The following is a 13,900-nucleotide window of genomic DNA, read 5'->3' as shown; positions in this document are numbered from 1 at the left end:
ATAAGTTTTCAATGGGATTAAGGTCTGGTGACTGGCTAGGCCACTCCATGACCCTAATGTGCTTCTTCCTGAGCCACTCCTTTGTTGCCTTGGCTGTATGTTTTGGGTCATTGTCGTGCTGGAAGACCCAGCCACGACCCATTTTTAAGGCCCTGGCGGAGGGAAGGAGGTTGTCACTCAGAATTGTACGGTACATGGCCCCATCCATTCTCCCATTGATGCGGTGAAGTAGTCCTGTGCCCTTAGCAGAGAAACACCCCCAAAACATAACATTTCCACCTCCATGCTTGACAGTGGGGACGGTGTTCTTTGGGTCATAGGCAGCATTTCTCTTCCTCCAAACACGGCGAGTTGAGTTCATGCCAAAGAGCTCAATTTTTGTCTCATCTGACCACAGCACCTTCTCCCAATCACTCTCGGCATCATCCAGGTGTTCACTGGCAAACTTCAGACGGGCCGTCACATGTGCCTTCCGGAGCAGGGGGACCTTGCGGGCACTGCATGATTGCAATCCGTTATGTCGTAATGTGTTACCAATGGTTTTCGTGGTGACAGTGGTCCCAGCTGCCTTGAGATCATTGACAAGTTCCCCCCTTGTAGTTGTAGGCTGATTTCTAACCTTCCTCATGATCAAGGATACCCCACGAGGTGAGATTTTGTGTGGAGCCCCAGATCTTTGTCGATTGACAGTCATTTTGTACTTCTTCCATTTTCTTACTATGGCACCAACAGTTGTCTCCTTCTCGCCCAGCGTCTTACTGATGGTTTTGTAGCCCATTCCAGCCTTGTGCAGGTGTATGATCTTGTCCCTGACATCCTTAGACAGCTCCTTGCTCTTGGCCATTTTGTAGAGGTTAGAGTCTGACTGATTCACTGAGTCTGTGGACAGGTGTCTTTCATACAGGTGACCATTGCCGACAGCTGTCTGTCATGCAGGTAACGAGTTGATTTGGAGCATCTACCTGGTCTGTAGGGGCCAGATCTCTTACTGGTTGGTGGGGGATCAAATACTTATTTCCCTCTGCAGAATGCAAATAAATTCATATACTTTCCACAATGTGATTTTCCGGATTTAATTTGTGATGTGCTATCTCTCACTGTTACCAATAACCTACCCTTCAATTATGGGCTGCTCATGTCTTTGTCAGTGGGCAAACTTACAAAATCAGCAAGGGATCAAATACTTATTTCCCCCACTGTATAGAGTATCACATTATCTTGTTGGGTAGACTGGATGGACCGTCATTTACTATGTTACTATGATAGGCTGCACCTTACACTGGGATCAGCTAAAGGAGGCAGACTGGCAGTCGTCTCTTTCCATTCTGCCCCCTTTCACATCCAGGATTCTCAGAGATTTTCAGCCAATCATATATAGCCAGGCAGCTGCTTTTTTTTTTTCTTTTTTCAAATATGAAACACACCACTCCCACGGAACCTTCTGTTCCTGCTACTCAAACTCCACCCTCTTTCCCTTCTCCTGTGCTGCCACCTGCATTCTCTCTGCAGCTTCTCAGTACCTCTCTACTCTTATCTCTCCCTATACTCCTCCCCAGGAACTTGTTCATTTGGTAAATCTCTCTTATCTGTACCCTTCTCCTCCACTGCCAACTTCAGACTCCGTTCCTTTTATCCTGCTGCACTATATACCTGGAATGGACTTCCTGAGCCAGTCCGTCATGCTCCATCTCTGGCTGTCTTCAAATCTAGATTAAAAGCCTCCCTTTTTGACGCTGTGTTTAACTCCTAACCCCCTATTCACTTGTACAGTACTCTTGTATGTTTTATCGTTCCCACCTTATTAATTCCCTTATTTGTCTTGTTTGTCTGACCCTGATTAGGTTGTAAGCTCTTTCGAGCAGTGACTGTCTCTTCATGTTCAAGTGTACAGCACTGTGTACATCTAGTAGCGCTATAGAAATGATTAGTAGTAGTAGTAGTACCTCTCCACTCTAGCTAAGGTGCTTGGGTAGAAGTGTCCTCTCACCTCAACACCTTCCTAGCCTCGGCAAGGAGGACTTTGGCCTGCTGCCTTCCAATAAACATTTTTGCAGGTGAACTTTTGCCAAGTCAAATGTGAGTGACCAGGATCGATAGGTTCACATAAATAAAATAATGCTAGGGCTATTTTGGCTTGTTCTCTGTATTTATTTTAATACTTATGTTTGCTTTAGGTATAGATGTATAGGCTGATTTTAAATATTTATTTATTCAAAAAAAAGTTAAACCTCCTAATCTACAATTCTTGCTATAATTCTCAATGCACTAATCCACATTCATCAGAGTGAAGGGGGCCAGTAAATCATTCATATATATATATATGCCCAACTTTGTTTGCTATTTTACTCCATATCAGTCAGTAATATCAGAGAATTTTTATTGGATCTATCAGATACACGTGCACACATCCATTTGACTAAACAAATGTGAGCCAAGCATTCAATAGGAAGGGCACATAATCGTCATTAATCCATGTTTATAAATTTGACTTTTAGACAATCTTTTATTCTCAAAATAATTTTATAATTTTTATCAAAATTTTTATCAAAATTTTTTATATCAAAAATAAAAGCTTGTTTAATCAGTATTGGAGACGAATATCCATGTTTCACTCATAGCTGTTTCAAGGTAGTCTGATCTCCAATACTGATTGTGTGCTTAGAATGAAATGAAAAAGCTGAGCCAATAAGCTAGAAAGCTAAGTACCTTCCTCATTAAGCAAGCTTTTATTTTTGATATAAAAAACGTTGATAAAAATTAATCTTTGATAAAAATTATAAAATTATGTTGAGAATAAAAGATGAACTAAAAGTTAAATTTATAAAGATGGCTTAATGACAATTACGTGTCCCTCCTATTGAATACTTGGCTCAAAGTTGTTGAGCCAAATGGATGTGCGCACGTGTATCTGATAGATCCAATAAAAATTCTCTGATATTAATGACTGCTATAGAGTAAAATTGCAATCATATGAAAAGAAGTTGGGTATATATATGAATAATCTACAATTCTTGGCAGCGAACATATATGAATAATCTACAATTCTTGGCAGCGAACAACAGATCATAAATATCAGAACTCAGATGTCTAGGTTGGGGCTTGCTGATTTCTGATGGTATCAGAGCCTTTCCAAAATACTTGCAGGAGTGAGTAGCAATTTTATAAATATACATGCTTGCAGGCACATGGAAGTGGTGATTTCAAAATTATATGAGTGGCATCATTTCCTGGTGTAGCCGTCCTATTTTGCAAACCTACATATGTAAGGTCTGCCAGTAGAGTGGTGAGGCTGCAATTTTAGTTTGATTTCATTTTGGAGGAAGAAATGACTCCTTTAGGGGCTCTTTTATTAAGCCACGGTAAAAAATGGACTGCGGCAGTGTAGGCGTCTGTATTAGGCGTGCTGGACCAGTTTTTACAGTGTTTGCAAAAAAAGTGTGTTTTTTTAAAATGTGATGGGAAAAGGGCATGCGGCAAAACTGAAACCAGCGCAGATCTAAAACCGGCCTGAGTCCTTAATGCCACCCATTGATCTATCAGTAATGGCTCATGTGTTACACACGCGGTGACCAGTCGGCGCTCACCAACTACCAATTACCGCCGAAAATGGCGCGTGGGAGGAAATAAATAAATAATTCATCCAGGCATTATGGGTGTGCGACAAATCTGAAATTACCACCGGGGGGGGGGGGGCACGCTGGCCTGGCGGTAGTCTCATTTGGACGTGTGCTGCACATGCGTAGAGCCTACCACGCCTTAGTAAAAGGGCACCTAATTCTCTCATGTAAAGACCTGGTCAAAACAAGCACTTTTTAAAATGAATGCATTTGAAGTGGTGTAAAACCCAATATGAAAATTTTGCCCCATATACATGCTTTCTCTTTCTAAAATGGGAAATCCGTGTGTGGGTTTTAGTTTGGCCTATATCACACACCCTTGAAATCTCTGTGTGGTGTTGAGTGGCTCATGTATCTGAGCAAACTGTTTGTTCAATAGTCTTGAGTAATTGTAATGACCCCTTGTAAAACTGTTATAGATTTATAAAGTATAGAATAGTTAATCATTAATATAATTTAAGTGAATCTTGTGGTTATGTGATCCTTACAAATTACCCTGTCCGGCTGAAGGAAATGTATAACCTGCTCAACCTCCTAAAGATTTTTTGCTCCATTTTGTTAATGCTGGGCCAAAGTCAATCTGATCTCATGAAAAAATGGATTATTTCCTTGGAGGAAAACATGATAAAAATGAACAGGTGGCTCAATAGGATACTTTGCTTGAGTCTTGGTTTTACAACTGCTATGTGTTTTATAGCATAGTATGAATAAGTAAAGTATCACCTCCAAATACCTGCTTGGTTTTAGTAAATTTTTGAAAAAAAACAAAATTAGAGTAAATATCTCCCAAGCAAATCAGTGTCTGCAGATTTTGTATCGCTTTCTTTTTACAGCGAGAAAGAAATAAGACCCTAAGGCTCACTTTTTCCTTTATTTCCCCTTCTCCCTTAAGCCTTGTTCCACACAGCCAAAGGTTCCTTCTCTTGATCACCCAGTCGGATTCTGGGAGGTAGAAAATAGGTAATCCAGTCTACAAGTAGAGATGGATTTGAAGGGTAGAGGTCTTTCTTTTGCCTATCACTTCACCCCAGCCCACCTCCCTTCTAAGAGAAAGCCAACTTCAGATGCACTTTCCCTTTCTATTGTATCATATGGAGACAAAGGGCAAGTGGTGCCTCCATTAATGAAGCATGTTCCCTTAGGCTCATTTATTTACAAGAATCACATTAAAAAGAAAAAAAAAAGATTTTGCCTGAAAATCCAGTCACTTAGGGCCAGATTCTATATATGGTGTCTAAAAAAATCCACATGGAACTCAGGTTTGCCTATTCTATAAGATTTACGCACGGTATATAAAATAAGCTTAGTAGGATGATATCGTGCCTAAATCTGCATGCACGTAACTTGCAATTATTGTCAATTAGTGCTCATTATTGCTTGTTAAGTGCTGTTAAAAACACTGATTGGCATGTTGAGCCAATTAAGTTATGCATGTAGTTTTAGAATGCACCTGGATTTCGCCGCACAAATCTATGTGCCATATATAGAATCTGGCCCTTATTGGGCAATTCTATAAATTAGGTACACGCATTTGCAATTGTTAATGTATAGAATGCTAGCACATAGGCACGAGTACATTTGCATGTGAGAGTGCTAGCAGAGCATTCCAGACTCAAATGTCATATACATACAAGAGAGGGCATAAACATGTGTAGGGCTCCCATAAGGTGAAAGAATACTGTATGTTACGTGTGTCCCTGCTGCATTTCTATGCCTGCATTTATGGGCACATAAATATTAGGCACACTGATATTGGGTTATGCTAGTATTCTACCACATAATTGAGATGTCCAGGTACCATTAAGTTTAAAGAAGCTTGTTGTACAGCCAAGCAATCACTCATTTGGCTACCCCAGTTGGCTTTTCTGAATGCCATCAACCCACTATTTTTAAGAGCTTTCAAGCAAAATACCTGTCTTTAATTTGTATAACTATAAAACTTGATATACTGCCGTAGTACTGTAAGTGTATCATAGTGGTGTACAATAATTTCAAAAAAAGAGCGACAAAAGAGAATAGACAGTGAAAGTGAGAGGAAGTGAATGAATTAAAAGGAGGTGGCAGGCAAGGAAAAAGTGAGAGGGCAGATGAAATCAAAAGAGAGCAAACAGAGTTAAGAGAGCTTAAATGAAATAGAAAATGGGAGGAGAAAGAGGTGGGATATACTAGTGTTCAGAAATGGACTAAGGAAGAAGGGACAGGGAGCTGGGAGAGGAAGACTGAAGGGAAAGAGGTGGGAGACACTAGTGGGCAGAAAGGGACTAAGGAGAAGGGACAGGGAGCTGGGGGAGGAAGAGTAGGAGAGGAAGAGGGAAAGGGGGGGCAGGAAGGAAGTAAGGTAGAAAGAAGGTGAGGCATATTCTCTCCTATTCTTTTGTTTGTTTCGGCTTGATATACCGCCCTTCTAGCTAAAATCAAAGCGATTTACCATCTTTAAAAAATCATAGAAAAGGGAACGGAACTACAAACCTATAATAATAGGACAGGGGGAAGAGAAAGGGGAGGGGGAGGACATCAATACTGGCAAAATAAAGGATATGCTCATCCACCAGCCACACTGCACTACAACCTCCCCATGAAGGCCAGGGTGAAAAGATGGACTTTGAGAGCCATATGGAATCTAGGATAGGATTGTTGAGAGCAGGCAGTTCCATAGAGAGGGGGTATTGTAAAAGAACGCAGAATGACATGTCAGTTCTAGCCAAAAGCAAAACACAGGGGATAGAGTAAGATGGTGTTTGAAAGCAGAGCGAATGGCAGAGGAAAGACATGAAGGTATCCCCAAGTATAGAACTTTAGGGGTCAATCTAAGGACCTTGTGTTGGATATGATAGGGTACATGGAGCCAATGGTGTTGGGCAAGGAGGGGAGAGATGTGATCAAAGTGCTAGACGTGTGAGAGTAATCGGATGGATGCGTTTTGAACAGATTATAATTTCTTGAAAAGAGTTGCAGGGAGACCAACAATAAACTATGTTGCAGTAAAAAGGTGGCTGAGGAGAGATATTATAGAGGTCTATAAAACAATGAGTGGAGTTGAACGGGTAGATGTGAAGCATCTGTTTACGCTTTCCAAAAATACTAGGACTAGGGGGCATGCGATGAAGCTACAATGGAGTAAATTTAAAAGGAATTGGAGAAAATTGTTCTTCACTCAACATATAATTAAACTCTGGAATTCGTTACCAGAGAATGTGGTAAAGGCGGTTAGCTTAGCGGAGTTTAAAAAAAGGTTTTGACGGCTTCCTAAAGGAAAAGTCCATAGACCATTATTAAATGGACTTGGGGGAAATCCACTATTTCTGGGATAAGCAGTATAAAATGGTTTCCACTTTTTGGGGATCTTGCCAGGTATTTGTGACCTGGATTGGCCACTGTTGGAAACAGGATGCTGGGCTTGATGGACCTTTGGTCTGTCCCAGTATGGCAACACTTATGTACTAATCTATCCTCGAGGTCACAAGGAAATAAAGCAAGGTAGCATATGCATTGTCTTCCAGGTAGCTACAAAGGGAATGTATATAGTGAAGAGAAGAAAAGCAAGATTTAACCATGGAAAAGATATGGAGACTAAACAATAACTGAGAGTCTAAAATTATTGTGGAAAAATTACCTAAGTATGATAAGACTACCACTTTAATGTCATATCTGCTTAGCTTGTTGATTGCACAGGACCAATAAGTAATGTTTAGGGTCTATTCTTTCTTTGAATAGTCATTGTTGATGTCAGCAATGTGTTCGTTTTCTAGACAGTAGCTATTAAGCTTGAGCAGCTATAACAAAGATACCACAGAACAACCATAAACAGGAATCTGAAAGTCTAGTTTTGAAAATTTTACTTTAAATAAAATCAATATTTAATTTTTTTTCTTATGGGTTTAAAGATTTGGTGTTTGGAGAGATCTAGGGGGTCAATATTTAGCTGGCGGTCAGCATTTTGTTGACCGCCAGCATTATGCCCATAAATTCAATGCTGGGCAGAGTCTGGGCTCTGGCATTAAAATTCTGGGTTTGCGGAGCTGGCTACACCATAGCCGGATAAGTGCGATATTCAGCATTTAACCGGCTGTGGGGACCACATTAAACATAGGACTGATTTTTATTCGGTCCTATTTATGCGGAGACCTTGGCCAGTTAGGCACTGACTCCGCCCCGGAACATCCCAAAAACTGCCAGTTTTATGTTAGGCGCTAACTGGTCAACTTAGTGGCACTAACTAGTTAAGTTCCACTGAAAATGACCAGTTAGCCATGAACAAGTGATTTAACTGGCCAGGATAGCAACCCCTTAGTTATAGTGGCATAACTTTCCTCTAGAGGTTGAATTCTTTGTGATCGGTATGTAGTCTTAGATGGATCACTAGGTTGTTCCATTTCCAAATTTATGAGAATTAAAATGGTGTCAAGATCTGTATGTTGCACATTTCATTTAAATAGGATTTCCATCTACCTTTCAGTCTGACTTTGCAGAAATACTTATCAGTGTCTCTGGAACTGGTAATGTTCTATAAATGAGTTCAAAGATAATTGTCATAAATTACTATTAAATTAGCAGAGAAGATGAAATGATTTGTTTGACAGTGAGACATTTGAATAATTAAATATAGAACTGAAGTGGCCAACTCATGTTCTCATGTTCTAATCACTCTTTTTTTGTTTACTTGGTGAATATGGTTTTACTTCTTTTTTGGAAATATACATTTATATAGAATAGATTCTGAATATGACTCACCAAAAGTTTGCATCTTGAAAAATCAGCAAAATGATGTTATCAACCTAAATTACAAATAGGCAATTTATAGTGGTTTTTCACATTTTCATTTTTATACTGAATTATTATTTTTAAATATGTTTGGATTTATCTCTATATGAGATTACAAGTACAGTATAGAATAACTTAAGTACATCACTGTTGCATCATAAGATCAACAATAGATTTACTACCAGTTCCAAAGGCTACAGTGTGTGAAAGTAGAAACTGGTTTTAGGACCCTAGTTCCAAAGGCTACAGTGTGTGAAAGTAGAAACTGGTTTTAGGACTCTACCTCCATATGCACTGTATGTTGGTTCCCAGTGTAGTCTTCACAGGCACTCTCAAACCAATCAGTCAACAGTTCAGTGTTCACTATAACAGTCTATATAGAAATATGAAACTTACTGGGTGAATTGAGAAAAGTAAATGCAGTTCATCTTCTCCTTCGACTCGCCAAATGCAAAAAGATGAAATATTTATTTATTTATTTATTTTATTTGTTTGTTACTTATATCCCACATTTTCCCACTCATGCAGGCGCAATGTGGCTTACAGAGAATTAAATAAGAGTACAAAGTTAAAAGCTTAGGCAAGCATAAAAGAAGCAAATAGGAGGGGAGAAACTAACAGCGTGAACTAGGCAGGGTAAGGGACAAGGGATGCATCAATCAACATGGTAAGTTGAGGGGTAAGTCTTAGCAAAGAGGAATGTATTCACAATGTATATTAGGTTGTTTATTCTCCTCTTCTCCTTGTGACTTGTCTTCCTCTTCTCTTCCTTGGATCATCTGGTAGCAGCTCTAGGACCCCAAAATCCAACACCACCTTCTCTCACACAATCCTCTTCAATGGTTTTCCTGATAATTTTCCAAAAATGTATATTCCTCTTGATTGCTGCCGAAAGTCCTCTGACATCTGACAAAAATTGCTGTGTGTTCTCTCCCTCAGTAGTTTTACCACTTGTCGCAGGCCAATCTAATATAATAATTCGCACCTCCAACGTTCTGAAGCTGACTCCGTGGCAGTGAAGCCATGTAGTGTTCATAGGGTTCGTAATCGCCCTGCCCTCGAGGGAACTCTGTATAGTTGCCTGCGCCTCCCTCCCTCCCTCCCCCCCCCCCCCCCCTCTCTCTCTCTCTCTCTCTCTCTGCCCTCCAAGCACGACCTGTCCTCCAGCAGCCCCTTCCTAAGTGCTGGCTGTATTTTAAAAATTCTTACCTTGGGGTGCGGCGTCCACAGTGAAGGTGAGCGGCGCTTCAGACTGCCTTCGTTTGTGTCTCAGCTCTGCCTTCCAGAAACAGGAAATGAGGGCGGGACCAGAGGCAGAACTGAGACATATACTAGCTTTCTTTGGCATCACAAGGAAACTGTTGATCTTGTTGCTTTACCTTTGCCATCAGTTTGGACTCCTGATGAAGGTTCTGGCCAAAACACGGACTGTATGGGGTCTCATGCACCAGCAACTGTTTGTGATCAGTCCTTAAACGTAGCTCAGGTCTTCCGACCTTCTGTTTTGTTCCTTGTTGGCTCTCATGGAATTGTTTGTCTTTCTCATTAACCTTTAGCCATTTTCAGAGTTACTTAAAAAAAAATCATGCATATAGGCAAAGGCAAGTGATACTTATGCTTAGAAAGTGACACAGAATAGATGAAAAACATTAATTTAATTCTGGCATTAATAATCCACTTAACCTTGGGGTTCATGCAGTAATTATTTGACACCTTATGATCTGCAAAGAATAAACAAAATTTGTAAATTAGAAATGGGAACATAAATCGTACTTCTGCATTAGTTAAGTGATTAGTTGTGTTTTTATGGATGAAATGGTGATGAAGCAAAAAGTAAAAGAAGCCAGATAAACCTGATATCTTTAGATTTTTTTTTCTTATTTTATTGCTTTTTTTTTTTTTTTAGGATTCTTGGACTCTATATTCGAGGGATAGAGGGATATAGTCGTTCTAAGCGAGATGGTCTGTTCCATGAAAATGAGTGCATTGTGAAAATAAATAATGTGGACCTTGCAGATAGAACCTTTACACAGTAAGTGCTGCCTGAAGGGAATATGCTATTAGTTCTTGTAACCCCATGGATTTTTATAATGGCTACTATTTAGTTCACACAGAGATTTTTATGTAAACCCTCTAACCAGTTGTGAACAAAATCAGTAACACATATAAGTTCCTAAAACAAACCTTAGAAAAATACTATATGGATAAGGGGGTGATTAACTTTTATTCCTTATTGTTAAGTATTACATTTATTCAGCAAAATGTGGCATAAAATCTAGAGCACAAAGCAATATGTAGAATAACAATTCTTAGGTTTTAATGAAACATTTAATCAAGCGTAGGTACCGTGGCATATATTTGTATATTAAAAGAACTGTTACACCTATTGAACTGGAGACACTTACCAGCTACTGTTTTCTGCTCTGTGGCAGACTGGGGGACACAACTTCAGGGAGGTAACACTTTCAGGTTTAACTCACTGGAAGCTTGTCTTTGGTTCCATTTCAGGACCAGAAAAACTTAGGAGGTTGTTGGCACCAAAATCTACTATCTCCACATTGTCCCCCTTTCTAGAGGCTGACCGCATTTCGGTTTCAGATTTGGCACCGAAACAGACTGAAATGTGGGTTTGGGTTTCAGCTGAAAATGCCAGTGCATTTTTGGTTGAAACTGAAAGTCTCCGCCCAACCTGGGCTACCTGGGGGGTGGGGGCAGGCATAGTGTTTTTGGTTTCAGCTTCAGTTCTGGCCAAAACTAAGCCGCAAATTTTGGTTACAGATTCGGTTTCAGTTGGCCTCTACCCCTTCATCACTACATCAGTCCAGGCCAACTAATATTCTGAACATGCATTGCTGTATAAAAGAGGAATGAACACTCCAAAATCCAGAGTGATATCATTGAGAAAACACTCAATTTCCAGGCAATTTAGAGGTGATATAGAGAAGGGTAACAGGTAGCCATACATGATCAAACAGAGAAAACTACAGCAGTCAACTTTTCTATTGCACAAATACATTGAGCTCTACAGCATCATTCAAAAATCATAGGTGGAGTCTGAGTGGTAGATAAATAATACCAGTATAGAGAGAGGATTGGACTTGGTTCACCTTCCTGGAGTGTTCTGACCACTGATATGGTATGCCCAGGGCAGGTAGTTGAGCAGAAAATCTGAGGAACCAATAAACAGGCTGGTGATTAGAGCTTCCTATTAAGGTTCCAAAGCCTCCTTGAAGGCAACACAGTATGGTCCAGTCAAACAACATGACATCCATACCATACATATGCAAAAAAGGAGGGGCCAAGAGCTGCCACATGTCAAGGCAACCCTCATCATGAGACATAGGCAGAAACACATATAGAAGCACTGTCAGCCTTCCTGGGAGAGCGTTGCTACGTTGAAGTTGTTGCCTCCTACCTATTGATGTCAGTGTGCCTTAACAGAAATGCTATCCATGTCTGATCACACCATGTCTGGTGTCTCCTGCCAGAGACCACCTTTCCTGTGTATGGACCACTATATAAGCCCAGTCACTGTTAGTTTCCTTGCCAGAGCTTGATCAGCACTATTTGATGTTGCCTTATACTTGTCTGAGTGCCGTGTGCCTATGTCTCCATTGGGATTCTTCTGCTTTCTGGGTCTCTTTCTGGGTTGTGGATTAGGGCAGTGAAGACCTGGCAGCCATCAGCACTGGAAAAGTCAACCTGAAGGGAAAGTGGTTGCTAGCAGCAGAAGACTCCTCCCTGTTTTCTCCTGGACCCCAGGGTCATGCTCTGTGGGAAACCTGTCCACAAATCTAGCCTTTTTAGCATTCCTGGATATGCTCTACTGATAAGAGTCAGTATACCACTAATGAGCAGGCAGACTTCCTAAGCTGTCACTCATTAAAGGCCAAGAAATTGGAATTCAGGCAACAGGCATTCAACGTAGTTGTGACCACTTGGGGGAGCCTTCAGTGGATTTGATTGTGACATCTCAGAATGTCTAACAACCCAAGTTCTTCAGCAGATGGAAAATAAAAGGATCCAGTGCAATAAATGCCCTGACAATCTCACAATGAGTGCTGTACATTTTCTCCCTGATCCTTAATGGGCAGGGTTATACAATGTTTCTCCATACACCTAGGATAGGTAGCCCTGGTATGGGGATCTGAAGACGCTAGCAGTAACAGAGGTACATCAGCTGCCACAGTCATGGGGCTAAGACTACTGCAGTATGAACCATTAAAATAGAAGTGTAATCTCCGTACTCACTTCTGGCCTGGCACTTAAAAGTGCAATGCTAAGGAAGATGTGTTCTTATCCCTGGTGGTTGAGATTGTGCTGAAAGCTAGAAGGTCAACCTCCTTGGAATATTTCAGAAGCTAGATAATTTCTGACACCTAGTGTGGAGAGAGGAGATCCATTTTCTGATGGAGAGTTCAGATCTTGGCTATTTTAGATTTTCTAAAGACTGAGCTTCACAAGGGCCTGGCATTTAACTCCATTAGAGTACACTGCATGGCTATATCTTGTTAAGGGTCCTGTAGCAGGGATTTCACTGATAACATGCAAGCAGGTAGTGTGTGGTCCAGGGAAGGCCAATCGTGTCAGGCCTGCTCTGAAATGGGTAGTTCCACCACAGGACTTGAATTTATTTCTCTAAGAGTCCCTCCTTGCATGTTCCTTAGAACAGCATCCATAAGAGATGTCTCAAGAACAGAAGATGACCTGGTAAGTATTATATTGACTAAGGAGGTCTTGGAGTTCCAGGCCATCACATTTAGAGAACCATATCTGAGCTAAAGGTAGGGTGACACTGTGCATGACACTTCCTTTTTGCCAGAGATGGTTTCGCCATTTTATCTCAACCAGGCAATTTAATTGCCTAGTCCTGTGAGGTACAAAGACAAGTAAGATAGCATGGTGCTATATCTCCTGGACATTAGGAAAGTACTCTACAAATATCTGAACATGACTGAACCTTGCCTGGAGACAACAGGTATTTTGTCCTTTTTAGTGATTCCCAAAGAGGTGAGGTAGCTTTGAAACTCATTTTGGCCATATGGTTAAGAGAGACTGTAATAGTGATGTAATTCTTTCATAAGATGCAGGCTCAAGTAGCCTCCTGAGAGGAGTATAAATTGGTTCTACTGGAAGATATCTGTAGAGTAGCAACATGTCCATCTCTTTGTGCAACAATGTAGACATAAAATTGTGGTAATTATTTTTGTGCTTTCCTATTGTCAATTTTCTTTTCTTGTTTTTTTTTTTTTTTTTTAATTTATCTTGATTAATCCCCAATATATTGACTTTGTAAGCCATTTAGTTATCTTGTTATGATTTTGCAGTATGTCAGCATTAATTAGAACTTGAACTGGATTGGACCTGAAAGTAAGCCACCTTTGGAACAGCAGTCCTTTGGCCCCAGATGAAGAGGGCTATGATATATCCCAGTATTTTAGGCATGTATAAAAAAGAAAAGTACACTTCTGCCTTACCTAATAATTTTCATTTGTTGAATCCTGCTGTAGCAGTCCAGGAAT

At 40.4% G+C, this 13,900-nt stretch overlaps 1 protein-coding gene across 2 annotated transcripts in view; it reads left to right on the top strand.

Annotated features, from left to right (window-relative positions):
• Positions 1-13,900, top strand: part of PARD3B (par-3 family cell polarity regulator beta) — a 2,175,158-nt gene that overhangs the window by 949,086 nt on the left and 1,212,172 nt on the right. For both annotated transcript variants that reach the window (XM_030209894.1, XM_030209893.1), the window contains exon 7: positions 10,285-10,410. In XM_030209894.1, coding sequence (XP_030065754.1) covers positions 10,285-10,410 — 126 coding nt within the window. The remainder of the gene's footprint in view (positions 1-10,284; positions 10,411-13,900) is intronic.

This window comes from Microcaecilia unicolor, chromosome 7, assembly GCF_901765095.1.
Source record: "Microcaecilia unicolor chromosome 7, aMicUni1.1, whole genome shotgun sequence".
Taxonomy (NCBI): domain Eukaryota; kingdom Metazoa; phylum Chordata; class Amphibia; order Gymnophiona; family Siphonopidae; genus Microcaecilia; species Microcaecilia unicolor.
This window is presented reverse-complemented; position numbering and strand designations above follow the sequence as displayed.